The following is a 25,704-nucleotide window of genomic DNA, read 5'->3' as shown; positions in this document are numbered from 1 at the left end:
GCTTTGACAGCAAGTGAAAGCTGCTCCTAATTTGGTTTGCTCTTGGCATGCCCTATCATCAGAGAAGGTGCGTCCCATCTCATTTACTCTTCCAAAGAAAGGAGTGCTTTAGATGGAGGCAGAGAGGAGGAGGTGCATTCAGTCTGCATTCACAGCTCCCTTCCCTCTGAGAATAAATGGGAGCCAGAGGAACCATGCTGCCAAAGCTCAGGCAGGAGCAAAGGAGGAGGAGTGAGTGCAGCCTCGTGGCCATGGTTGCCCTTCAAGGTGCTCTGCTCTGAGCAACTTGAGATGACAGTGTAGCTTCCCTGCTGTTTCCACATTAACTGCTGACCCAAGAGACTGGCTCTCATGAAAGACAGTGGGAGTGCAACTTGGAAATTAAGTGCTGTTGTGGGCACAATCTGGCCGCTTTTTTATCACATGCAATATACCTGTACCCTATCCCTACAAAGGCATGTCTGTATTACAACCTCAGTTAATTGTCCCTTGGATCCACACTGTTTTATTTACTTTTGCTAATAAATAACAATTTTTAAGTTCTTTTGATCTTTTGTTACTTTTCACAGGATATACTCTCTTTGTAGCAGTTTTTGGGCAAACAGCTGCGCTACAGCCAGGTTCATTAGCATCTTCGCTGTTTTCTTAATCTGTGATCTTGTGGTCTCTCAAGGATGGGCTGACATAATACCTCAGGACTCAGTTGAAAATCCACCTATGAATTCACAGGTACCTTGGGCGTAGAAAGAGTTTGTATTTCCATACAGAGAGGAAAAAGTGAAACGAGGGATGTGTTTCACACCTGGGGGGTGCAGATAACAACAGCAAATTCCCGGTGTGATTTTTAATGTTCTTAAAAACAAAGCCTGCTGTACCGTTCAGCTACCATCTACCTGGATTTCCGTAGGTGAGAAATGTGGTGAAACAGAGTTAATTCTAAAACATCTTAGTTGACAAATAAGTTAATTTTATTATTCACGGAAAAAAAAAGACATAAGCCAGTTGACACTGGCCAACGAATGAAGCAAGCCAGCTGCCAGAGGCCATCTTGCCTTGCCCCGTTGCTGGCTTTCACGCTCCCTTAGTGTTCTGTCTGTATACTTGACAGCAGTGACATGGAAGGGGAAAAATAACTGCAGAATTCCATAATGGACATCTGCATAAACTACTTCCAGGTCAGCTTCAGAATACAACAGCATGGCTGTTATACAGTGGAGAAAATTAAAGACTAAAGTTTCAGATTAGGAGTCAAAGTCCTGTTGTAAAGATCAGAAAGCAAAAGGTTGTAGAAAGTTCAAATTGGAAAGAGGATTTTAATGCATATGCAGGGATTGGACTAATTTGGTACTCTGTCAGCAACTTGTAGTTATTTGGGCTGTAGTGCGACAGTCTTCCAAAGTGCTCTGAGTTGGTTGATATTGTTCCAGCTGAAGACAGGGTTAGAGTGCACTGTGATATTCATGCAGTCCTAGACTCTTCTGAATTCTTCAGTTCTGCACTGAACTCCATGCAAAAGGTGGTTAAATAAACAGGGTTTTATTTGTACTCTAGCAGTGTGTCTGGGAATAATTTGAGCATATCTGCTGAAAAATGTTCAGAGGTTCATAGGCAGAGGGACTCTGAAAACACCTGGTTAGGCAGTTAAAAAGTTGTGAATCATCTTGTTTGACAGAAAGAAATTCCAATTTTTTTTCTAAAATATGTTATTTGTATGGCTAGTTAGAGCTAGAGGGACAAATAAGCAGTAATTGTTACCTTCGTCACAGAAACATGAGAGAAACAGAATGAACAGAAATAATTTAACGATGTTATTCTGTTTTCTAAATGATTGAAATTCAAACTGATACCTGATTCCAGTGTGGTTTTGCATGATTTGAGTAGGAAGTGGCAGTAGGACTTACTTATTGATTCTAAAGTGACTAATTGATTGTCTACCTTCCCAAGATGTTTGCATTCCCATTTCATCCATGTTGAACTAAGAGTTGATGTGGGAAGAAGGGATAGTTTTCCATGGTCATATATAGCTCTTGTACTTGCTGCTCTTGCCATGTGTTCAGTGTCTGCTGGCCAGCCCTTTGCGGAAAGAAGACAATTTCTAGCCTGTCTTGTCCATTCTGAGCTTTCATGTTCTTTGCTGTTGTAGTAGGGTTGGCCATAATTCCGAGCCCATCTGTGTGTTCATCCAGGTTGAAATCACTGAAATTACTTAGAGGGTAATTTCATAACACAGAAGAGAAATGTGGTTTAAAATGTAAATATGTGTTGGCCTTTCAGCATGCATTTGCTAATGCACAGAGCTGTGTTCACTGGCCTGATCCAGCTCTGGCTGGGGTCATGAGTATTTTGTTGTTGACCCCTGTGGAAGCCTGGTGAGGTCTGTCATGGGTAGTTTGCATGAGGATACACAGCAGAGCGTGCACTGGCTGACTTCTGTTTGGATGTCGACTTGCTGCCAGAATGAGACTGAGGAAATACATGTGAAAGAATAGGATCTATTTTAAAAGATACAAAGGAAAAGAACAGGTGCTTCAAATTGTGTCCATCAGCAGGCAGATAACTTTTGTTCCCATGGTGTATTGTTTCTCCTCCACTCTTTGTTTTCCTGTTCAGTCCCTAAATTGAGATTTTTCTGGGCAGGGAGTTTGTGCTTACATGTATTTGTGTAGTGTCTGCAACAGTAGAGCTCTGATATCACATGGGACATGAGAATAATACGTAGATTTGTGTATTTTAAAGCAAGTCAACTGAAAGAGATAATTTCTTTTAAGTCAATGGTTGCATGTCAGAAGGGATAGTAATTTTCTATTAATATGCCTTATTGCAGAAGTTTTTTTGACCTATGTATGTTAAGAGCTCATTCCCAAGCTTTTTGATTCCTCTGTATTATTTTATGCATGGAGATAAATTGTGTTGTTGTTGTTGACAGCAAAACACTGAATGATATTTTTAACGACAGACCAGCAAGAATGTTAATATATGTTTTGGAACTGGGCTTGAAAAAAGTTTTTTTAGTTCTTCCTTCCCTACTCCCCTGCTTTCTGATAAAAACATGCAGGATATTTTCTCCTCATTTTCTCCCTTTGCCATATGGAGACTGAAAACTTTTCTCCACCTTACCTGTTGTCACAGTTTGATGATGGGCTAAACACAGCTTTAAGATTGGTGGTGATAAGTTAAAAAAAATAGTGTCTGTTTGATGCAAAGTGCTGACTTGCTCTGTGGTTCAGATTGTTTAAAAACACTGGTAGATTAATTCTGTACCAGCAGTCAGATCCATGACTGTCTCTTATCCTGCTGCTGACATACAGCAGGCATAAAAAGCACAAAGCCAGCATAAGCTCTGTATCATGTGCTAATTCAACAAAAATGAGATTGTGTTCCCAGGTCTGGCATGGGTCATTAGTGTGGCTGGATGTTGCTCATGGTGACTTCTAAAAGGTCTTGCTGCCAGCTGTACCTTAAACTGAGCAAAGGGCTGACTGAGAGAGTTAAACCAAAGAAACAGGACTGAAGAGGACAATTTTTTGTGATAAGATGATGCCATAGAAAATAAGAACCTGGGCATATTGCATGTACACTGAATGAAGTGCATCAATATGTGTAATACATGTTTCTTTTTAAAGTGGGTGATATTAGAGGCAACTTAGCCTAGAGTGGAATAGCATGGAGACTTGTTGACATATGCATGTTATTACCCATTACTGTGTTTTTTCTTTTTAGAGGAAATATATCTATTTTGCAGTAAACGAGAAGTATTTGAAGTATTTTAAATGACTACTGCTGTTTGTTTGTTTGTTTGTTTGTTTTTTCTTCCTGGAGGCAAATCTTGCAGTTCTCAACAAAAAACTTGTTCTTCTGCCTGTGTCTGTGAACAGAGTGAGCCTAGGTGGAGGCTAGTGATGAGGTAGAAGGTGTAACTTACTTTGATGCATCAGCTTTGGGAAAATCCCAGTGTATGCAATTTCAGAAACTCCCAATACGGCACATGTATTGAGTGTATCACTGAGGGAGGAGTATTGCAATAAGCTTGACTGAAAAACCACAAGGTTTAAGGCTGATCTCCTATTAAACCCCAACAAAGTAAACCACAAGCCTTCATCTCTCCTCTCCTTCAAAACAAAATGAAAACCATCTAGCTTCTAAGTAATCAACAGGCTGGAGCTCAGCTTGTGGCTGAGAACAGCTGTGCAGAAATGGAGGCTGTGCATAATTATTTAGTGTAACATTCTGGCACATCTCTGGCCATTTTGTATCATTTGGCTACTCTATTATCAAGGCCAAAGACTTGTTAAGCCCTTAAAGAAGCACGAAGTATATACCAGCTGCAGAAGGTGGGAGAGGCCAGACGGAGATTGTTTGGGCGGGAGGAAGTTCCCTGTGTTGTGTGTTAGGGGACCATGTGAGGGGTGCTTTCAAACAGGGTGGGCAAAATTCATCTTTGAGGAGTAGCTTGGGCACTGTTGATCCTGCCTTGAGGCAGGGGAATCAGCTAGTTAACATCTCTGGATCTCTTCTGTCCTCGTTCATCTTTGCTTCAAGTGTACTTTTGTCACTGGTTTGGGTCTAACAGAGTGCTTCATTTTTTTCCAGGTTATGTGGGCTACTTAGCAGTCAAAAAGATGGCTATAGCTTCTACCAGCACTTCCTTTGGAAAAGGCACCATATCTAAACCAAAGTGAGGAACTTGCTGATATTTCATGTCAGAAGAGAGCAGCTTATCTGTCTTCATTAGGAAATTTCTCTGTTAGTGCTTTTCTCTTCAGGGTTGTGCTGGGACCTGTATAGGAGCATCTTTCAGATTGTATCCTAGGACTCAAATGGTCACTGAATGCTTTTTTCTTCACTCTTTTGACATCCTCTGCATTTCTGAAAAAACTGCTTCACACTGAGAAAGTACCTACAGGTAGTTGGTGCATAAAGCTGATGTGTTTTGGAGAACCTGCCATGGTGTATTTCCCATGTGCGGTCAGCGTCTTGTCCACAGGTTCAGGGGCTGAAAAGTGCAAAAGAGTGAGGTTCTCGGGGTGCTGCTGGAGTTTTGTAGTGTAAATGAGCAGAGGACTGGCTCTTCTCCAAGCAACTCTTTGTGTCCACTTAATTTTTATAAAAGTGTGTGTATAGGCTTTTGGGCAATATGTAATACTAAATACGACCCTATCATTACATACTTTGTCTCCAGTCTGTATGTGGAATTCTGCTTGCCTTGTTACTCTGAATAGAAAAAACTTTAATCATACTCAGTTGCTTCTTCTCTCAAGTCATTAAATAGGGGGAAAACCACCCTATTTTTACTTTGAATGTTATTAGCTATAGATTAGAAAGCTAATGCTTCTAGAGAAAAGTTCAGCTTTTTTCTCCTATCTTGTTTTTCAGTTTCTTACTCCTCGCTTGCTTGTAGATGCTGTTTCATTGTGTGCTGAATCCCATTGCATTCAATTCCATTAGGGTACATGCTTTCTTAAACAAGTCCATTACAGTGCTTACTGCAATCTGTCAACAAGAACTGCCTAGTGGACATTATAAAAATATCACTGAACATTAGAAAGTCATGTTTAAAACTGTTTCCGTGTTATTAAGGTTTTGAGTATGGTTGCTTGTGTTTATTTAGAATTTCCCTACTGCTTTTTTTGCATCATTTGTGTAGAAGTGTTCTAAGTTGCAGCTAAGTTGCAGCAAAGGTCATTAAAACTGTATGGCTGCCACTATTCTTGTCTGAGCACAAGTAAAATATAAAGATTTTCTGAAGTGAGACTTCTGAACAGTGAAAAAATAATTGTTAAATTGTAGTGGCTAGTAGCAGCTGACATAGAGGAAAATAGCCCCATTATTGCTGGAAATACTTGGCTATTTGCATTTACTTCGATGTGTTGGGTCTTGCATTTTGGGAACAAATAAACCATTATTTTACCCGAGCACATAGATATTTTTCATGGAGCGAGTAAGTACAAATGCGGTGTTTGTTTATATCATTACATTTACAGATAATGTAAATTTTCATGGTAAAAGTTTGGGAAAATAGAATTATCCGGGCTGTGTATGCAAGAATAGAGAGCAATAGTTGAAATCTGAGTGTTAGGCAGCGTGGTGGGCTGGATCTGGAAGCCCACTAAAGGTCTTTTCGTATTGCCCTTGTTTTGCTGGGGCAGGTTGCTGGTGAAGAAGATGGTGTTCTCTAAATGATTCTGAAGTGGAAGAAGCTTGGTTTAGGTTAATGGCCAATAATTAAGGCATGGGCTGTCTTGCTGTCAAGCACATTGGAAGTGCCATGGTCATCTCTTCAGCTCCTCCTGCCTGCCTGGATGCCGCCATGCTTCAGCCATGAGGGATTGCTACCTACCTATCCCTCTTCTCCTCATGAAGAGTCACTCCCTTACTGGGATGCATAATAGGGTCAGACTGTGTGGAGATAGGAACTCTTGTCCCAGGGCTTTGGGGAGTCTGGTCCTTTCTGCTCCCCACCCAGGATGTGGGGTTCAGGAGACCCTGCTGCTGTGTGCTGAACACTGTCAGCTCTCAAGTGCTCTGGAGAAACCAAGAAAAAATATGTCTGAAAACCTGTTACATTAAAAGAGCTCAAAGACCTATAACTCCTGTTAAAAATACAAACCTTGCTAATCTCCTCCCTAGTGCAGTGCCAGGGCAGTGTTTTCACTGGTAATAAAAGGTATAATTTACTTTATGGATCACAGAGAGGTAAATACTAACTCTTGCTCAGCCACGGGTTTAATGTGTTTAGAGTTGGTTCAGTGGCTCTCTTAATGCTGCCATAGCTGCAGCCTCCTCTCCCTAATCCTCCAACAGCAAAGTCCTCTGGGTCCATGCTCTCCCAGTTGCCTTGTATTCAGTCCACTTGACCAGTTTTCCAAAAATAAGGCACCTGTGTGACTTATCTATTTTGAGTTTTGCTACCTAGAGGATAACTGTTAAACCTAAATTTTGTATTTAGAAATGCAGAAGAAATATGCCAGTTGGGATGTGTTTCCAGCTTCAGTTTCTGTAACAAACTCAAAATAAACATCACTCTGTAGAAGGACAGCGTTCCCATTTCAGATAGTGTGTATATTGTAATTTATTTCTGTTTGTTTTGCTGTTTTGAACTGATACATGAATTAGGGTTTAATTACGTACTTTTAAATGCCGATAACCATAATTTTAGTTTCTTCATGCTTTTTTAATAAAATTACCTGCCAATACCAGAGTTTTTTGCAGACCAAAGTAGCCATCCACATTATTACTCAACAGACCAAAAGGGTTATTTGCAACTAACATAAAAAGATTTTTAAAAAGATGATAAATTAATAACAACAATAATAAGAACAACTACAATAATAATAATAATAATAATATATTCTGGTTACAATAGTGCAAAACCCAAAGAGAAATATGAGAAAACACTTGGCAATTATAACAACACTTCAGGCTACTAAAAAAGAGGTGCATTATCAGTTTCTGGGGATGACAGATATGTTTGCTCTTGATATTGGACTCATAATGTTGTTTACACCTGTTCTTATGGAGACAGTCCTATCTGAGGAAGATTTTGTGCTGGAAACTAGCCTTTGTCTCTTCATCCCGGTTCATTAGACTCGCTTATATTTAAGAGGAAAACAAATGCAGGATTCACACTGTTATGAGTGACGAGAATGATGTCCTTGGGGAAGGCAGGCTAAGATGTCATGTTGTGGGGTGGCAACAGTCACACTGAAGTGAAATGTGTGTTTACCATATAATGAATAAGGCAAGGACGGTAAGGACGGTCAGGGGCATAAGTGTGTGTAGTGGGTTTCTGTGGCTGGGTTTTGGTAGTAGGGGGGCTACTGGGGTGGCTTCTGTTAGAAGCTTCTAGAAGCTTCCTTGAGCTGGTAGAGCTAATGCAGTCAGCTCCAGGATGGACTTCCTGCCGCTGGCCAAGGCCAAGCCAATTAGGAGTGATAGTAATGGCTCTGTGATAATATATTTAAGAACAGAAGGTTGTTGCGCAGATGAAAATTCCAGCCAGAGAAGAGCAGAGTGAGAACATGGGAACACAACAATGCAGACACCAAGGTCAGTGCAGAAGGAGGGGGAGGAGGTGCTCCAGCTGCTGGAGCTGAGACCACTGCAGCCCGTGCAGCTTGATCTACATTTCCTCCCTCAGACTTGTCAGACATTTGTTATTGTTTGCTGCTTCTCAGATCCCTTTCCTGTTCTTTTTTGAAGCTATTGTATGACAGGTTTTTCTTGGCTGGTTGCCTTCTATTTACTATAAAGAAAACCATAAACAGATATCTGGGAACTAGTATTCTTTGAAAGCAGCATATTCATTTGTAGAATTACATTGGTGCTTTTGTTTTGCAAACTGAGTCTAAGATCATTTAAAGCACTTTTGAATTTTTTATTTTTTAAAACGAAACTTGCTTTAATATTTGGGTTCACTGACTGAATTATTGTGATGCATTTTAAATAAAAAGTCAGTTACATTTTTGTGGGTCAGGATGAAGGGAATTAGTTGAAAGACATTATTTAAAACGCAGTTTTTAAAATCAACCTTTGCTTGAGCAGGCATAAAACCAGCATTATTTTCTAAGTGGAAGTAGAAAACTGCAGGTTTGTCATTGTATCATAGCCTCTCTATAGTAGAGTTATAAAGGTTATAATAAACTTGCATCTGAACTGGACATCAGTGGATTTGTTGAAGATGAGAAATTTAGTAGATGTTTCTCAATGCAGTCTCCTTTTTCAGGGACAGGTGACTATACATGCAAAATTTGACAAGGACATTTACCTCCCAGAGGACGCCGAGTTTTGTTTATGGTGGATCCCTGAAAAGATATATAATGTTTGCTGAGCGAGTTAGTGACAACGCTCTTCAGTCCATAGTTCCAGGTGAGCCTCAACTCCTGTTTACATTTTTCAACTCTTTCCTAAACTCAACCCCCCTTTCAAAGCTGCGCATAACCGGACGATTTGGTATAACTCTTTTATGGCTCTGTATTGGAGAAAATGCAGGAGTTCGAATGATGGCCTTTGGGATCCAGGGGTGATCCTGCCTGATGGCCTTTGACCAACCAGGGGCGATCCTGCCTTTTGTAGCAATCCACGCGAGTGCAGTATCAGTGATGTAGACGATGTTACTGGACTTGCATAGTTAGCTATGCATTAAAGTGCAGTTTTCAGGGGTGGCATAATTTTTAATGCATTAATTCTATGCTATACCTGTTTGCCTCTAGGCATCCTAACATCTGCAAAAGTCCTGTTTTTTCTGAGCCTTCTCTCAGTGTAGCAGTCAGCCTGGCTTGCAAGATCCTCCTGCTGGAGGCTTGCAATGCTTGGAGCTCTGCTGGAGCTGGACATGGTACAGAGGTGTCTGTGAAACCATTCCAGGATGCCTCACTGCGAACAGGGGGATATGTGTTGCTTCTCAGTTGGCTTTCTGCCTTGACATTTTCTGCTTCACAGATGTAACATGAACCCTACTTGTCACCTCTGTTGTGTGCTTTGTGACCTTTTCATTTGTGTGAGTAGATGGCTACGTATGTGATGTACCTGTGCAATAGGATCTGCTTGTTATTTGTTTGTGTGTTCTAAAGGGGATTTAGAGTCCGAAAATAAGAGCAGAGTATAAAAAAGGAAAGTTCATCACCATTACATGGTGGCTTCTTTAATCCTGTAAATGGTAAATGATTGTCATGGATTACAACTGGAGAAAAGGCAATGCTAGGCTCGTTCCAAAGCTTTTTAAATTTTTTTTTTAAAGTGCCTGAAATGACATTGTTGAATGGTTGCTTCTGGGCTAGGAATAAAAACAGAGGGCTGCAGGCAACACTTAATCATGGCAGAAGGCATGAACAGATGAAAGTAAAATGTGAGGTTAAAATATAGCCTGCTGATGTTAGTGTTATTTTGTGGTGGCCAAATTAAACATAAGGGAACACAGAGCACTTTAAAAACAATTGCAGTTGTGGTAAGTACTGCTTCTTTCTGCAATTACTAGATTGCACATATACTTGTAGTTATACAAGAGGTATACAGGAGTATGTTGGAAAATATAGATTTGTACCCTTAGTACATTATGGTTAGCTCTCCAGTGAGACGTACAGCTTGCACCTCTTTCAGATATATGACATCCACCCTCCCTTAGATGTCAAAGCAGTAGGAGGGAAACACAAAGTCCTGAAGAGGTTTGAGAGACAAACTCCCTTAGACTTTAAGGGTCCCAGCTGTAAGTTAGAGAGTTGATACAACATTTAATCAAGTCTGCCAAGAGCCTGAAACATGCATTAGTTAAAAGTTTTGGGGTTTTGGCCTAGATAGGTACAAAAAAGGATGTTAATAGATTTTACTCAGAGTTCATGTTGCAGGCCACTCCCCCACTCTTCTCATGAGCATCATATTTTTCCTAACGCTTATCCAAGAACCTTCAGTTCTTTCTGTTGTAGTTAAAGAATGCTCACCTAAAAAGACTGGTTCTAGAATTAATCATGTTGATATAATTTAGAGGAATGGCAGTTCACAATTTAGTTGAATCCAAGTTCATTGCTAGAAATGGTTGGTGGATGCCCTATGACAAATAAATGTAATGAGAGGGAAGAATAAAATAATTCTGAATGAGCAGTCACAGCTCTTAGAAGTGAAGGGGAATAAAAAATAACATGTATTTTCTGAGCATGGATAATATTAGTGATTAATTTAAATTAAAATTACAGGCCATGGATGCCAAGAAGCAGTTTCTGTCTCTATTAATGTACACAGGGAGTTACTCACCTGTGGTCCTCAGCAGCTGTCCCATCACTTACAGAGAGAATCTGTCTTGCAAGTTGTCTTGCTTTCTGGTCAATCATGCAGAATGTCTCACTGCCACTAATCAAAAGTTGTTGCTGGATAAATTTGGGCTAAGGATGAAAGATCTGCAGTTGCTGGATGGCCATTGCTTACGAAGAATTGCCATTGACCTGGAACACCCTTGGACACTGCCCAGAAAGTGGTAGGGTTTTATTTTAGGTCAGAAAGCTTTTAACAGTGGTTTGATGCACATTTCAGGGCAGAGTATCTCACTGTTTTATCCACGTTCTCAATCCTTGTGCTTTATTTTTTGGTTAACATGAAAAAATTGTTCAGGTGTGAGAGGGGTAATCAAAGATTTGGTTTGTGCCCAGAGAGTTAAAAAGGATAATAATGGTTATTGTAACTCTGTCTCTCCTGGAAGTTTTTCTACCTTGACTATCTGTGAATGTAGTTCTTTATTTATAAATGGACTCTGACTTCGAAAGGTTAAAGAGCTTTAAAAGCTTTAAAGGGCTGTTTAAAAAAAGCAAAAGCTGTAGCAGTGAAGTTTTGCTGCTGTGATTCTAACCAAGTGAGATATTTTATCTACACAGACAAAAAGGAATTGGTAATAAAAGAGAAGAATATGTTACTGTAGGCATTCTGATATACAGAGTAAATGTAATTTTTGTCACTGTTCTGTTAATGTTTATGCTTTATTTATGACTATGATCATTCTTTGGGGAGCATATCATTAAACAAGTTTCTTTTGTGGCTTTTTTTAATTGTAGAAGAATGGGGTGAAAATATATGTGAAACTTTACATTAGGGTATGCTTTTGAAATTTTTGTAAGAAAACCACGTGAAATTTTCCAAGTTTCAGGTTTCATTGCAAAAAAACCCTGTAGTTATGGTTTGCTTAAGAGTATAATTTTTTTTGCAGACCCAGCTGATTTGTAGCTGAGATTGGAAACTTGATGGCTTCACATGTTTTTCATTGAATATTTGGTGCTTTTAGCTGCTTTCCTTTTAGTATTTTAAATTGCTAAAAATTGGAAGACAGGCAGCTTCCATATGAGCCAAACAGGAATAGATATTCAAGCACGCTTTTGGGAAGTAAAAACACAGCACTTAGCCCATTTCTTTGGGTGAGCACTTTTTTCCTGTCTTAAATATTTCTAATTCTTAATGGCATATAGCTTGAAATCTGAAGGATGCTTTTTGTCTGTCTGTTGTAAACCATTCTTTAAACAGACGTGAAAACAAGTACCAAGTCTCATTCAAATATTGTCTAGACAGGAGAGAAAAAAATAAAAGGCCATTACTTGTTTCATTTTGATGTGTAGTAAATATTTGTTCACATTACTCAACTTCTGGAACAAGTGTTGGATCTTAGGAATGAGTACCTTAAGTCAAAGCCTGAAGAACTCAGCTGTAGTTTTGTTCACAAGCTTGGCTAAGTTTTCCATCAAAACCAGTTGAAACCCAACCCAGGAGTGGTAATGAGAGATGCTTGGGCATAGCCAGCTGGGTACCTTCTTGCTTGAAACACAGGGAAGAGTTATCCTCGGTGTGTTGTTAGTGCAGAGAGTCAGAGCGCATCTCAGCTGGTACCAGAATAAGCTCTGCCAAGGCAGCTGCTATCCACGTAGCAAAATTCTCTAATTTTTAGTTATGCTAATTGTTAATTTTCAGGTTTACAACAACATTTTTATGGAAAAAGAGTATGTTGCCCTTGTGAGACTTTTACAGGTCTTGTATTTTTTTGTTTCCATGTATTTTTCATACTTTTTCACTTTTCAGATTTAAATATATACATACATATAACATATATTACATTATATATATTTATATATATACATAAACAAAAATTGAACACAGTGAAAAAGCTGAGATGTGTGCCCCAGTTGCTATACAGAGCCTCTCTGAACATTTGAAGTGTTAGATGAGCATGTCTTCAGCATGCTGCATTGGGGTTGCCTCGTGGGCACTGTTGCACTTGAAGAGATGACATCTCCCTTTGTACATTGCTGTTAAATTAACGCTGTTAAATTGACGCTATTATATGAAGGCATAGTCTTTTACCTTCTCTCTGAATAAAACAAAACCTGATCTGAATTCCTGGGGCCTGGAAGCCAGCTTTGCCACTATTTAGTTATTTTCAAGAGGAAGACTGCTCTTTTAGGTTTTTGGCTATTAATAGAAGCAATACAATTAGAGCCTGCGTTATGAAGACAAATTGTGGATCTCAGGGAAGGGAACAGTTTCTGTACATGTTTAGTTCCCTCTAATGAACAAGGAGATTTTCCATTTTATTTCATAAATGCATTGTAATTGTTTTCTAGGAATAGATCTTGTGGGGTGAACTGAAATACCCAAAGTTGCTGCTTTATAGTCTGCCTTTGGGGGACATCTTTCCTTTTTCTATGGGATTTTTCACTTTATAGCCCTCTCCCTGTCCTTTTCGTTGTAAATCGCATTACTCTTTCCACTTGGTGTTAACACATTCCTGCTAAGGTGCATAAGTTCAAACCTGACTGATGCATGTTTTTGATGTAAACTATAGAAAATTTTGTCTTTTCCTCAGTGAGAATTTTAGATTACTTTTTATTCCTGTGGAAGGAAAGGGAGAGGACTGCCTGTTCTCCTTCATGGAATTAGGAAAACAGTGGGAACAGTGGATAAGTATGTATAGATCTGGTAAGATTTGTGAGGAGAGGTAATTGTTTTGTGGTCAGAATGTTCAGGGAGTTAGAGAAACAGACAAATCTTTGGCCCAGTATGAATTTGCCCTTTTGGAAGCTGTGCATGGCAGACTGAGTAGGATGCTAGCCTGTGCATTGGGAAGCAGATGAATGTCTTTCAGTGCAGGCTGCTGACCCAGAAAACTGTGGCATGGGGCAAGATATTGGCAAGCATGCTTCAACCTGTGGGTCCCCAGTGAGTGTATGATTCTCATCTCCTGGTCAATGGTAGTAACAGCAGAGAGGAGGCATTTGAGGTTCCTCTGATCACGAAGGGGCTTTTTGGGAAAAGCGCTGAGCACTTGGAGATGCTCAGAGTGTTAAGAGAGCAAGTAATGTCAGAGATACAAGAGATAAAGTTTCCTTTTTAAGACAATATATAAGTAGTGGGACTCAGAAGCTGGCTCTGTTGCTCAAGAGGCCAGATATGAAGCTGTGGTCTGACCCAGCCTCAACTTTCAGTTGGCACTAGGTTGGAGAAGCCTGCTTTTCTAGCTGAAAGGGTGTCCCCACCTGGCATTGGGTGGTGCTCAGTAAACAAGCGCTTAAACCAGACCGCTGGAGAGAGCATTTGGCTGCAGTACTAAAGAATGAGGAATACCCCTCCAGAAAGAATATCCTGTGGTATTTTGCATCTTTGTTGGGGTCACCCAAGCAGCAGAGTCAACTGAAACTTCACATGATAGTGTAGGTGGGGCACCACAGGCAGCCTTTCCTGTGTGGAGCCGGTGGATGGGAACCTTTTCTAACCCTCCTGCTGCTAAAACTGCTGGAGCAAAACTCCTTTAAGCCCACCTTTGTGATGGAGCTTAATCTTCCCTCATCTCCTTTTCTTCTGTAGATTGATGCCAGCCTTTGAGTGTTCACACAGGTGTGCTCTCAGATGGGCTGTCACATACCTGACTTCGTGCGTTGAAGTGGGGTGTACCGAAGACAGCTTTAAAAATAATCTCATAGCTAAGGGAAAAATGGAAAAATTACCAGTAATGCATAAAAGTATGAAGTCAGAAAAAAATGGAATTTTACAGACAGTTTTGATGTCTCCCCCTGCTTGTCAAGCCTTGAGGTTTTTAGTCTGCCTCCAGGAAATGAATGAGATTCAGAGCCTGGAACAGGCTTAGTCATTTTTGTCAGAGAGAAATACTTGGTTTTTGTTTATTTTTTTTGGACATAGGAAGGGATTCAGGTGCAAGGAAGAACAAAAGGATTCTTTTAATGTTTAAAACAGACTGAGTTTGGCTCAGCTCTGTGTAACTCAAATAGAATGTTTTGGCTGGAGAACTGGGATGCAATGCAAAACAACATCTTGATAGTGCATATCATTTACAGCACCACCTGTCTTGCAGTAGTCGACCTTGTATGAATCAGCCAGCAGTGCTGGCTTTCAAATCTTAAGAAACGTTGGGTTTGTGTATTGATGAAAAATGGCATTTTATACCATTTAAACTAAATGGTATTTTATACCATTTAAATATGAATATGTTGTAGAAGCCTTGTGTTTTCCTTTTTTTCCTTATTCTGTTCCAGCTTTCCAAGAGTGCAGTTAAATTAATTACGTTGGATTTTTTCCACTGTTGGGGGGGTGGTGGTGTCTATTTTTTGACGGTTTTCTTTCTGTTGTGTTAGGTTTTTTTGTTTGGATTCCCCTCCCTCTCCTCCCCCCCCCCCCGCCCCCCCTCTGTTGTGCCACATTTGAAATCTTCCTCAAGGGAATGGAAAAATAAAGTGAAAAGTGTGGGGAAAATGACATTTATTCTGTCACAGTGAGGAGCTATAAGAGAGGTGGTAAAAGAACTGAAACTAGAAAATGTTTTTACGAAAAAATTGCTAAAATCCTGTTATTTCCAAACTTTACCATTCTTTAATGCAAATCTTTTCTTTATAGGCAGATCTATTTAAAAAGCTTATTGTGAGTATCCTGTCTTTTTTGTTCTTTTGCTTCGATATTGCTGATCCTGGAATACAACTCCAGCAGATTTTGGGGGAAGGGATCCCTGGTCCTATCCTCCACTCAGAGCAGGGCTTGCTTCAAGGTTGTATCAGGTTACTTAGGATCAGGTTTTGAACACTTCCACAGACAGTCAGTTTGTAACCTACCTGGGTCACCTGTCCCAGCATTTGACCATCCTGTTGGTAAAAAATACTTTGCTAGTGTTGAAAGAACATTTACTTTTCCATTTAGATTTCTGACTTCACAATTTGTATTTCAGATTTTAGTATCATGAAGCTATTAGTTATCACTTTATGTCATCAGGTTCTGCTCACTCTTGGGTAAGCCATGTGGGAGTGGTAAGAAGAGGGTAGCCCAGCAAACACATCATCTAGAGAAGTAAATTATGGGGAGGGGTGTGAGTGCTGTTTCTAAGTTCACTAGAGGTGAAAGCAGCCAATGAAGCTTCTTGGTGGTTTCGCTACTCTGTGTGTTCCAGCTGGTCATAAACAAATCTAGCATAAGGTTAGATGAAGGTTGCTAGGGTGGGCAGATAAAAATCAGTTACTAGACTATTTGTGGTGAGATAATAGAAATTGTTGTTGTAGATGGTGTTTTCAAATGACAAAGATTAATTACTATAATTTTTAAAACTCATTTCTTTTGTAGCAGGCTTATTCATACTACCACCAGATTTGGCCACCAGAAGGGTAACTTTATCTGCTGCAGTGTCAGAGCAGAGGGAAGGCTATCCCTCATCAGGGAAGGCTTCTTACAGGCTCTGTTTTTGCTGAGTGGGAAAGTCCTAATCTTATCATGCTCAGAGCAAGCTTACCTGGCTTTTTTTTGTGATGTTACAATATACGTTGAAACCCAGTGGCCCCAGGCCAAAGTTGAGAGTAAAGTTTACCTTTTTGTTTCTGTGTTTTTAATCCGAGAATTAGAGTGTGAGTAGTATCTGCTCAGATGTTTAGTGTGTTTAATATTGGTTGATGTTTGAACTAGATTAATTTATCTGCTCTCTCATCATTAGCAATATATATATATAAATATATAGTTAATATATAGTTGGAAGCATCTAAAGAGCCCACTTTGGTGTCTAAAGTTGGACTTTAGCAGAATTTAAGTACTTCAGATCAAAGAGCAATCCTGAAATATTTTTTTTAGTGAACATTTTAATCTTTGAATGCGTGATGTTTGTTCAGGGTCTTGGTTCTGGACCACAGCATTTCCTGTGTATTTCAGCACCCTAGTGTACATATAAATGCACACTAGGGAGTGCTAGTGACTTTCATCACTGGCTGGTGCTCTGCTGGGGTCCAGACTGGTGGCATAGAGTTGAGTCTGCTACAGTCTTTGTGAGGGATAGTCTCTGAAGTACAGAAATAGCACTGGGGCCAGTGCAAATCACAAATGGTGTTACCAGTCTCTATTCAGAAATATAACTTGGGAAAGGGAAGATACTAACAAACATTTTCATACTGTGACTGAATTGTTACGTCATTCTCTGATCAAGTGAGAGATCCAGGCTTTGAGCATCGTTTTTCACTTCTGATGTGTGTCATGAGAAAGGCATCCATGTCTAAACAGCAGAGGCTTCTCATAGCTGAGTGATTGTAGTCAGTCTGCTGCTTTCTTGGTCTTCTGCTTTGCATCCCTTGGATTTCCTTCTGCACCATAACCCATTTTCAATTACTCGGCAACAGAGGAGGCAGGGTATGCTTCCACTAGAGGAATGATCAGGGGAAATTTGAAGTTGTGTGCGTTCAAATCCCATCTAGCTGAGGAGGAAGTTGTACTGAGGGCTCCCATTTTTTAAGTGGCACATCAGCCACATGTTTTGGGAAGACTGAGCCCTGTTCATTTAAATGTGCTTCCATAGAAGAAGGTCTCAGATCCAGGCACACCAGGGTGTTTGATGCGTAGTGCTTGGCTGGGCTTTGAAGCTGTGAGTTGGAGTCAAATCCTCTGGGTTGAATTTGTTCAAGGACAGGTTGGATAGTGCTTTAAATAAACCTCATCTAGTGGAAGGTGTTCCTGTCCTTGGCAGGGTCTTTGGACTAAGTTCACCTAAGTTCACCTAAGTTTGGACTAACCTTGAAGGTTCCTTTTGACCCAAGGCTTTATGTAGTTCCATTTAGCAAAGCATTCTGCAAAGCCTTGAGTTGAATTCAGTGGACTTCAAGGTTGCACATGCTTGAAAAGTTTGAAACATACATGCTATCTCGTTTAATAGTGGTGTAAACGCTATAGTTCATATTAAAGTTGGTAACTAAAATATAGCAATGATCATTGACTCCAGAAACTGAAATCAGAAATATTTTGTAGACCTTGGAGGGAAAAACCCCTGTGGGCCTGGATCATATGCCCAGCTGGATGTATTTTTGACTAGAACATGAAATGGGAAGACCAAGAAAAAATTTTATTGCCCAAAACCTGGGGAGAAAATTGTTGCATAGGCAGGCTAATGCACCAGGTCACATGCTGGCTAGCCACAAGTAAGAATGAGTTTGAACATGATTTTTTTTTATAAATAATGACATAACATTTCATATGTGTGTTCTAGAAATACTTAGGTACATTTTCTGTGTATGTTTAGAGATATTCTGGTTTAAAGAATTTTTCCTGCATCTAAATGTTAATGTTCTGTTTCTGTTAGAACTGCAGTGAAAAATGGATTTCAGATAATACGTGCAGGTTTGCTGGCTGTTACAGTGCTAGAGTCCATGTCCTGAAGCTCCCTTTTACTCTGATGTCTGGATTTTGTTTTGTTTATTGGAGGAAGCATGGCCTGGTTTTCTGGGATTTGACTGTCTGAAACTTTTAATTATGCTTGAAATGGAAGGTAAAACATCTGGATGACTGTCATCAAATACTCAGAGCAAAAACTTTATCACCAGTGGAGATCCTACAGTAATTTTCTCTGGGGAGTGGTAGAGCAAATTCCTCAGGTTCCTTGCCATTCTGGCTTTATGCGATGTGGAGATAAAGGATTCTTTTGAATATAATAACACTTTAAATCCAACATTTTCAAAAAGGGGTTGATGACTTTCCCTCTGCCCTCAGAAAGGTCTTTGCAGAAGGCAGCTCTCCTGTTAAGATGTTAAGAGGATGTACTCAGCTGAGACATGACAGCAGACTTCAATTATGTGAAAGGAAACTGTGAAGGGAAAGAAATGAAGTATTTTTCATTCAGATGGGAAAAGAAGCAGCAGGCTTATACTGAGAAAGGGTGAGCTAGATGATTGTTGTTATGGTGAGGGTAAAATTTTCCCTGGTGAATATTGCCCAAGGAAGTTATGTTGGAAGGTGTTTAGAAGAGATGAGACAAAAATTAGGCTAAAGGCAAAGAATGGACTAAAGACCACTTGAGGATTCTTCAGGATTTTTTTTAAAATTAAATATACCTGACACTTTCAGAGGGAGTACTTAAACTGAATAGGAGTCTGCTGTGAGCTACTATATTTGAGTGTAAGTAGATGACAGCTTTGTTTAGTGTATAAGTGTTTCTGAAAAAAATGCTTATTGGCTTTTTGACTACATAACTGGTCTCTCTGCTAGGGGATTGCGTTCTGTCAGACAGTTTGTCTTGTAAATATTGATGTAGAGAGGAAATTTGGCAACAATTTTGCTGTTGACTTCAGTTCTTATTATTTGTACCAAAATGAGCACATACCTACATATGCTTTGTGAGCTTCACCTTGCCATTGCCTCTGGAGTGTATAATTTTCAATTGCTTGTTCTGAAGCGGTTGGGTACAAGGGAAGAAGAAGTCTGTTGAATAGGGATCATAAATTTCAATGAAATTTCATAAATAACTGGAAGCCTAGTAGATTTCAGATGATTGTTCTAAGAGCTGTAGGGTAACTCCCCTTAAATACTTGACCTTGTGGAAGTACCCTCATATTTAATTTCATACTAAAATATCAGTGTATGGAACAGGTTGAGTGGCACTTGAGAATATTTTATTTATCGCTTTTAAATTGCAGAGACTTTTTGTTTGAGAATGTATGCAGACAGATAAATCTTTCTTTGAATAAGGGCCAGGGTTCTGCAGTATATTGGGGTATTTATTGGTGCCAAATACTATACTATATATAAAGAAATAAATAAATAATGGATTATCTAATTCAAACTGTTTTCTTTGACTGATGAAATTAGATGGTATTTGGATATCCTTTAGCTCCACATATGCAATTAATTATCTAACTGTTGATTTCAATGAAAGATCAAAAGTATTTCTGCTGAAGTAATTTTTTAAGTCTGAACCTGAGCTGTGATACTTCTGCAGATGATAACAAGTGTCTTTTAATGCCTCCTAGCAAATAAAATGCTGGTTTTTGTTACTGATGATTTTGTTTTGCTTGCTGTGTTTTTTCAGAGTCTAAGCATAAAGAAACTCTTCTCCAGCTTGTGATCAAATTGGGCTTGGTTAAGCTTTCGCTGTTCCTGGAAGCCCAGCCTGGAGGGTCATTGGCATTAGCATTATCTAGTGAGGAGGGAGCAACACCATTAGATTTGGCTTTACAACATGGACACTCCAAACTAGTTGGGGTCTTCGCAAAGTGAGTAAAATGGTTTGCTGCTTCCTCTGAAAATGTCCTATCAGTTAAGGAATGTGGGTAATACTGTTGTTTATCTTGAAAGAGTTGCCTATTTTGTGCTGGTTTCTGCTGCTTTTTGCCAATATTATAATTTTAAGTGGTAAACTTGTATTTACAATTAAAGGAAGTTTGTTATTTGCATCTTCCAGTACATTTGCAAGTCAATTAACAGTCAGTTAAATGACAGAGGACCAGCTGCACCATCAGGTACCTCTCCCACAACTATTGCAGCTGAATCCTGATGCATTACAAACAAGAAAAGACATTCCTTAAAAAATATACATATAATTATTTGTTATAAGCAGAATCATAGGACCCGACTTTCATGAAACTTTGGCAGACTGCGATCTCTCTAAAGCTCAAGTTTGAACAAATAAAGGAGAGTCAGCAATAAAGACAGTGCTGCATTTCTGACTGTTTTGCCGGAGAGCTGCCACACTGATAAATGACTTACAGGACAAGTGCTTTCTGGCACCTTTCAGCTGCCTGGAGTTCCATCTGTACAGTCCTGAGGAGCTGCATGGGGGGTGTGTGTGTATGTGTCTTGGGATACCAAATATTCAGCATCAGATACCCCTTCTTACTCCTGGCTTTTCTTTGCAAATAGAAATACACAAAAATTGGGATACATTTTTACTCTAGTATGTGGCTCTTTTGGTTCTGGCTCCATGCAGCCTACAGTTTACGTGAGACTTATCTATACTTCAGTATGGTGCATTCTGTTATGACTGTCTCATTTGTAATGTCCAAACAATACTGTATTCCCTTGAGATACTTTGTTTTTCACTGTTGTGGGATAACAAATCTGCTAGCTGCTAGTTGTGTCCTATGGCTATATATGGCAACATTTACAGGAAAAGGTACTATTGCTCACTTATAACAATCAGGAGAAATAGGTATTGTCACAGCTTGCTCTTTCTGGCTTCTTTTACTAGTGAGTAACCATCTAGAGCTAATATTGTTTTTTCCCAGTTGTTAGCTAGAAGTAGCTGTGTGTTCTTAAGGCTCAGAGGAGTAATTGGTATTTGTTTGTCCAGCTGTGCTTTCAGTGAATGTTTCGGATTTTCTGCCTCTGGTTTTTGCAGTGGGTGTGTTGGGGTCCTGATGGGTTGTGCCGAAGGTGAGCCGGAAGCTCACTAAGGACATGCTTTACTTCTACCTGTACACAGAGCACTTTAAAGAGTGATTCATTCCAGCTTCCAGGGCAGTCACTTGCTTGACATTTCAAGAGCAGAGATCTGTGATGGTGCCTGCGTGCGGTTTGTTCATGCACTGGGAGCTCTGATGCTGACATTTAGCCACACTGCACAGCACTTGCTGGAGTTGCACATTAAGCTCTTCAGAAAATACTTCTGGAATAGACCTCCTCTTTACCAGGTACTATAGCTTTTCTTCATAATTTCCAGCTCTAAACTTTTCAGGCTGGATTTGTTTTTTCTCAGGTAGCCCTTTAGTTTAAGCTGCCGGTGTCACTAATCACCAGCATAATTGCATGATTGCTGTTGTGGGCTTCTATTTTGTGTAAGTGTAACACATTGTATGACTGAAGCTGGAGCATAAGAGATGTTGAAGCTTTGTCAAAGCCTCCTTTGCCTCCCAAGTTGTTTTTTAATTATGGTGGACTCTATGGTGAGTATCTTTCCCTGAAATCTCTATGTCTTCAATGGCATCACCATTGTATTCATTTTAATACTTTGAAATATTTAATTTAGTTCCATTTTTTTGTTTGGTACTGTAATGCCTGGGAACCTTGATCAAGAGCCAGCCCTGGTCTATTATTTACAGCAGAAATAGAGTATAGACTTTTGCTATAGAGTTTAGTTATGATATGGTTGGTCTTATTTCAGTGTAAGCTGTCTGATATTCTGATCTCCTTCAGGACATCTCAATTTCAGTAAAATAAGGAGGAGAATGCTTGCATGTACAAGTTCTTTAATAGCAGTACAGAATTGAGATTGCACAACTATATAAAACCTAGTGAGCTAAAAACATACTAAAAGTTGGCTTTTTTCCTGGTCTTGAAATTCAGCTTTTCTTTTTCATGCTTTGCTTCAGGTTTCCTTGTTTGTGCACTGATTTTCTTGAGTTATCTTTATTGCATTCTGTATTTTTTTTTAACTTAGAAAATGATTTGTATATTGTGTATAACATCGAAACTTAATGTGTGGTATGTTGTATAGTCCTTATGTATAATCTTGTGTAACTACATTGTCAAGAATTTTACTTGTTCCAATACAAAGAAGTTGTTCTGTGCAGCTTGCAGGATCCCTACAACTGTGTGTGGCTTTTCCATTGAGACAATAGTAAACCCCAAAGGAAAACCAAGGCTGTAATCAAGAATGCATTGTTATTTTTATAATTGGATTTTTCTTGCACTCGTAAAATCTTCATTTTTCCTTCAGTCTGTGAAATGGGAAAAAAAAGTGTGGTATGTTAGGTATTCTCAAAGACAAAGACTCTTAAAGGCTAAAAGTTCTGCACTTGGTATTTTCAGGAAAAAACCTACTGCCGTGGATTTGTGAGTTCCCCTTTTGCTCATTCCTCTGGTCGCTGCAGTCTAGATTCTATTGTGGGGACCCTGCTCCCCTTCTACTCAGCATCAGTGTTGCACCACTTTTAACAAAGCAGAAAGAAACCAAAATAATTTGGAAGATCACATGTTTATTTAGTCAATTTCTTATACACCAGATATCATCCTGGATTATATGTGAGGAGATGATCAAACTGTCATGTTTAGACTATGTATTATGTCCAAAAGGAAAGGTAAAATTAATTTTATCTCTATTGTAAACAAGGGGTTTGAGCACTTTAATTATATCCAAAGCACTGGTAGGGAATTAGAGATTTTTGGTGGGCATTAAAGATTTCACAATACATAATCTTTTTAAAATAGAGGTAGAATTTATTGCTGTACTGGAGTATTTATCTCATCTATAGCAGACTAATGCTGTATAACTGGTATCTTGAGACTGCATAAATGACCACATTGCTATTTTATGCTTGAGTCAGAGAGTCATGAACTTAAGAGAAGGAGCTCGTCTCATTTATGGTGGCATGTAGCTGTGGATTTGTGTGAAATGGCTGACTTAGGGAGGAGCATTTATTCCTGCAATAAAATACTAATTTTTCTCAAGTGCATTCTTCATTTTCTGCTCTGTGAGCTCTTTTAGTTCCTTGAGTATTCCTTAGAAGTCTAAAATGGTAATGGAAAAATTAAAACAAGCAAACTGTCAGTAAGCTACAGTCACCTATAGGGGAGCCATGCCTCCACTAAACAGTTCAGAAAGGGAAAACTCACAGGTTTTGTGGCTGTGCTAGGCAATACAGAAGAGAGATTTCTGAAGATGGTGAGGAAAAACGTGAAATTGCTTGAACTCTGTGTGACCTCCTTGGGGCAGAGATTGCTATGGTGGTAGTGGTGCCCGTCAGTGGGGCTGTGTGGTTCATTTTGCCAACCCTGGAGACCTAGACAGGGTGTAAAGGTGATCCCCTTGGCTGTCTCAGCTGCTGGGCAGCACAGCCAGTGCAGGGGAGAGGTCAGAGGAAGAGAGATCCGGAAGAGAGATCTGGGGACTGATGGACACGTTTGAAATGGTGTCAGAGTAATGAAAAAACCAGAAAGGTCAAACCAGGATAACAATCCGAAATTATTAAGATAATTTATGATCATTTAAGTAATTTTATGACATGGTGGTGAACAGATTTAGTGGTTTCGCAAGGAGGAGATGACTTCTGCCTGGTAGGCATGGGAATAGGAAACTGCCTAGCACACCAACAGATGAGCAAAGAAAAATGCAACTAGCCCCACTGAGCTGGGGATCATAGATAGCTTGACAGCTTCATGGCTTTCAAATCAGTTTGGCTGCAATATTCAGCCCAGGGTCATCCCTGACTGCTTCTTTTCTGTTTAGATTACCACGTCTTTACTCTGCTTCTCTTGGTAGGTGGCAGATACATAAGCGAGGCACTAGGAGCAAGCGGAGTTGTAGATGAAACCACACAAGAGGATACATTATTTCTTCCTGCCCCTTTGCTTGTAATCTCCGAGGGTAATTGCTGAAATAAGAGTCTGGATCCTAGTCCCCAGTTTCTTTTGAGTAGGAGTGATATAGGCAGTGTGCATATGAGTGAGGGGGCAGACTGGCCAGGGGCCACAGACATGGGAAGAGAGTGGCTCCTGCCTTCCAGGCTGGGTTTACCATATAGCTAGTGTATAGACCTGGTTTATTGTCTTTATATTGCCTATCCATCAAAACTGCTTGCGGATGCTTTCAGTATAAAGTAGACTTCTGAACAGAGCTGTTGTGCAAATGTGCAGTGCTGCTTTTCTCATAGAGAAGGAGGTTCTAAGCAGTGAAGTACAAATGTTAAATCTGATCCTTTATATCCTCTGTGTATTGTAAGCAGGAGGTAACTTCTCTCTGTGGTTAGAAATATTTTATTGGTTTCCCTCTTGAGGAATTGCTGTCGGTTTCCCCTAGAAGGTAGCCAATAAAATATTCCCAGTGGAATCTCTATCAGTGATTTTAGTATTGCTTATAACATATTGATTTGGTAGTCTTTGATATTATTCTTGAGTTTTCAGATAAATGTCATGGGCATCAAATACAGTTACTGTAATTTTTATTTTTTTTTTATAGAGTATTAATTCCAACCAAGTTGAGACAGTGGAAGGTCCAAAAATGCCCTGCAGTACAACAAGCTCTGTAGAAGGTACAGGTTTTTTTCCATAATGTTGCAGTCTTTAAAAGCTCTAGAAAGTCGGCACAGATTTCTACGGCATTTATTTACCCAGGAAGATCACATTTCACATGATGTTAGAGAACTTTAAGTAAAGAACAGTGGAATATGTACGTCATACATTATGAGAGTTGTGTAAGTCGTAATATTCCTTACAGAGCATCGGTTTTCCAATGTCAGACTGAAATTGTTCACAAAATATTATGGCATTTATAGTGATTGGAGAAGCCTTAACTGATTTCATTTAAAAAGCCAGAAAAATGTGAGGTAGTTCCAGGAGAGGGCAGTGTTTAATTGAATGAATGCTCCAGCCTGCAAATTCCAGTAAAGCCAAATAAGTTAATAAAGATAGGAGCAGAGTAACGTTTTGTATGGGTAGTTTTGGGATCCAGCCCAGACTTCTTAATGTGGCACAATTTTCATTTGTTTCCATTAGGCATTCACTATTTTGATGAGTGGTTTACCTTTAAGGGTTGCAGGACTGTACTTGTGAGAAAGCTCGCTCATTACCAGAATATCTCCATGTGTACTTCAGAGCAAGCATGTCTTAGATCTGAGGAGAAAATATCAAAAAAAAAAGTTCATTCTTCAGTGTCAGACGTGCGAGGCTTGGGGGTTTACATATGATAGTTAGGAATGAATTAAAAGTTTTCATCAGTTGTCCATTTGCTTGTGTAGCTGGCACTGTATATTTGGATGAAGCAACAAGCTGAAAACTGAGAGCTCTGTGAGAGAGAGTCTCGATCTTGCTTCACTTACTGACTGCAGCAGAAACGTGAACACCTGCATAAACTACTGACAGGACCAGGACCAGACTGAGGAAAAGAAAAGTGACTGTAGATCCAGGTGTCATTAGCTAGTAACTTCAAGTGAATGGGTAAAATAGGGACATAGTCATTGTGTATTTAAATATGTATGCTGCTGTTGTTAGTATTGGAAAAGG

At 39.5% G+C, this 25,704-nt stretch overlaps 1 protein-coding gene across 3 annotated transcripts in view; it reads left to right on the top strand.

Annotated features, from left to right (window-relative positions):
- Nucleotides 1-25,704, top strand: part of ARHGEF28 (Rho guanine nucleotide exchange factor 28) — a 109,753-nt gene that overhangs the window by 6,968 nt on the left and 77,081 nt on the right. The window contains exon 1 of one of the 3 annotated variants that reach the window (XM_032676554.1): nt 21,336-21,398. The exons of 1 other annotated variant lie outside the window; for it this stretch is intronic. Coding sequence is in view for 1 of the 2 variants with exons in the window: in XM_032676552.1 (XP_032532443.1) it covers nt 24,704-24,734 (31 nt within the window). In the remaining variant the exon portion in view is untranslated. Of the gene's footprint in view, nt 1-21,335; nt 21,399-24,687; nt 24,735-25,704 lie in introns of those variants that run through there. One more of the 3 variants, XM_032676552.1, reaches the window with a different exon arrangement.

The sequence above is a fragment of the Chiroxiphia lanceolata genome, chromosome Z (genome assembly GCF_009829145.1).
Source record: "Chiroxiphia lanceolata isolate bChiLan1 chromosome Z, bChiLan1.pri, whole genome shotgun sequence".
Lineage (NCBI taxonomy): Eukaryota > Metazoa > Chordata > Aves > Passeriformes > Pipridae > Chiroxiphia > Chiroxiphia lanceolata.
This window is presented reverse-complemented; position numbering and strand designations above follow the sequence as displayed.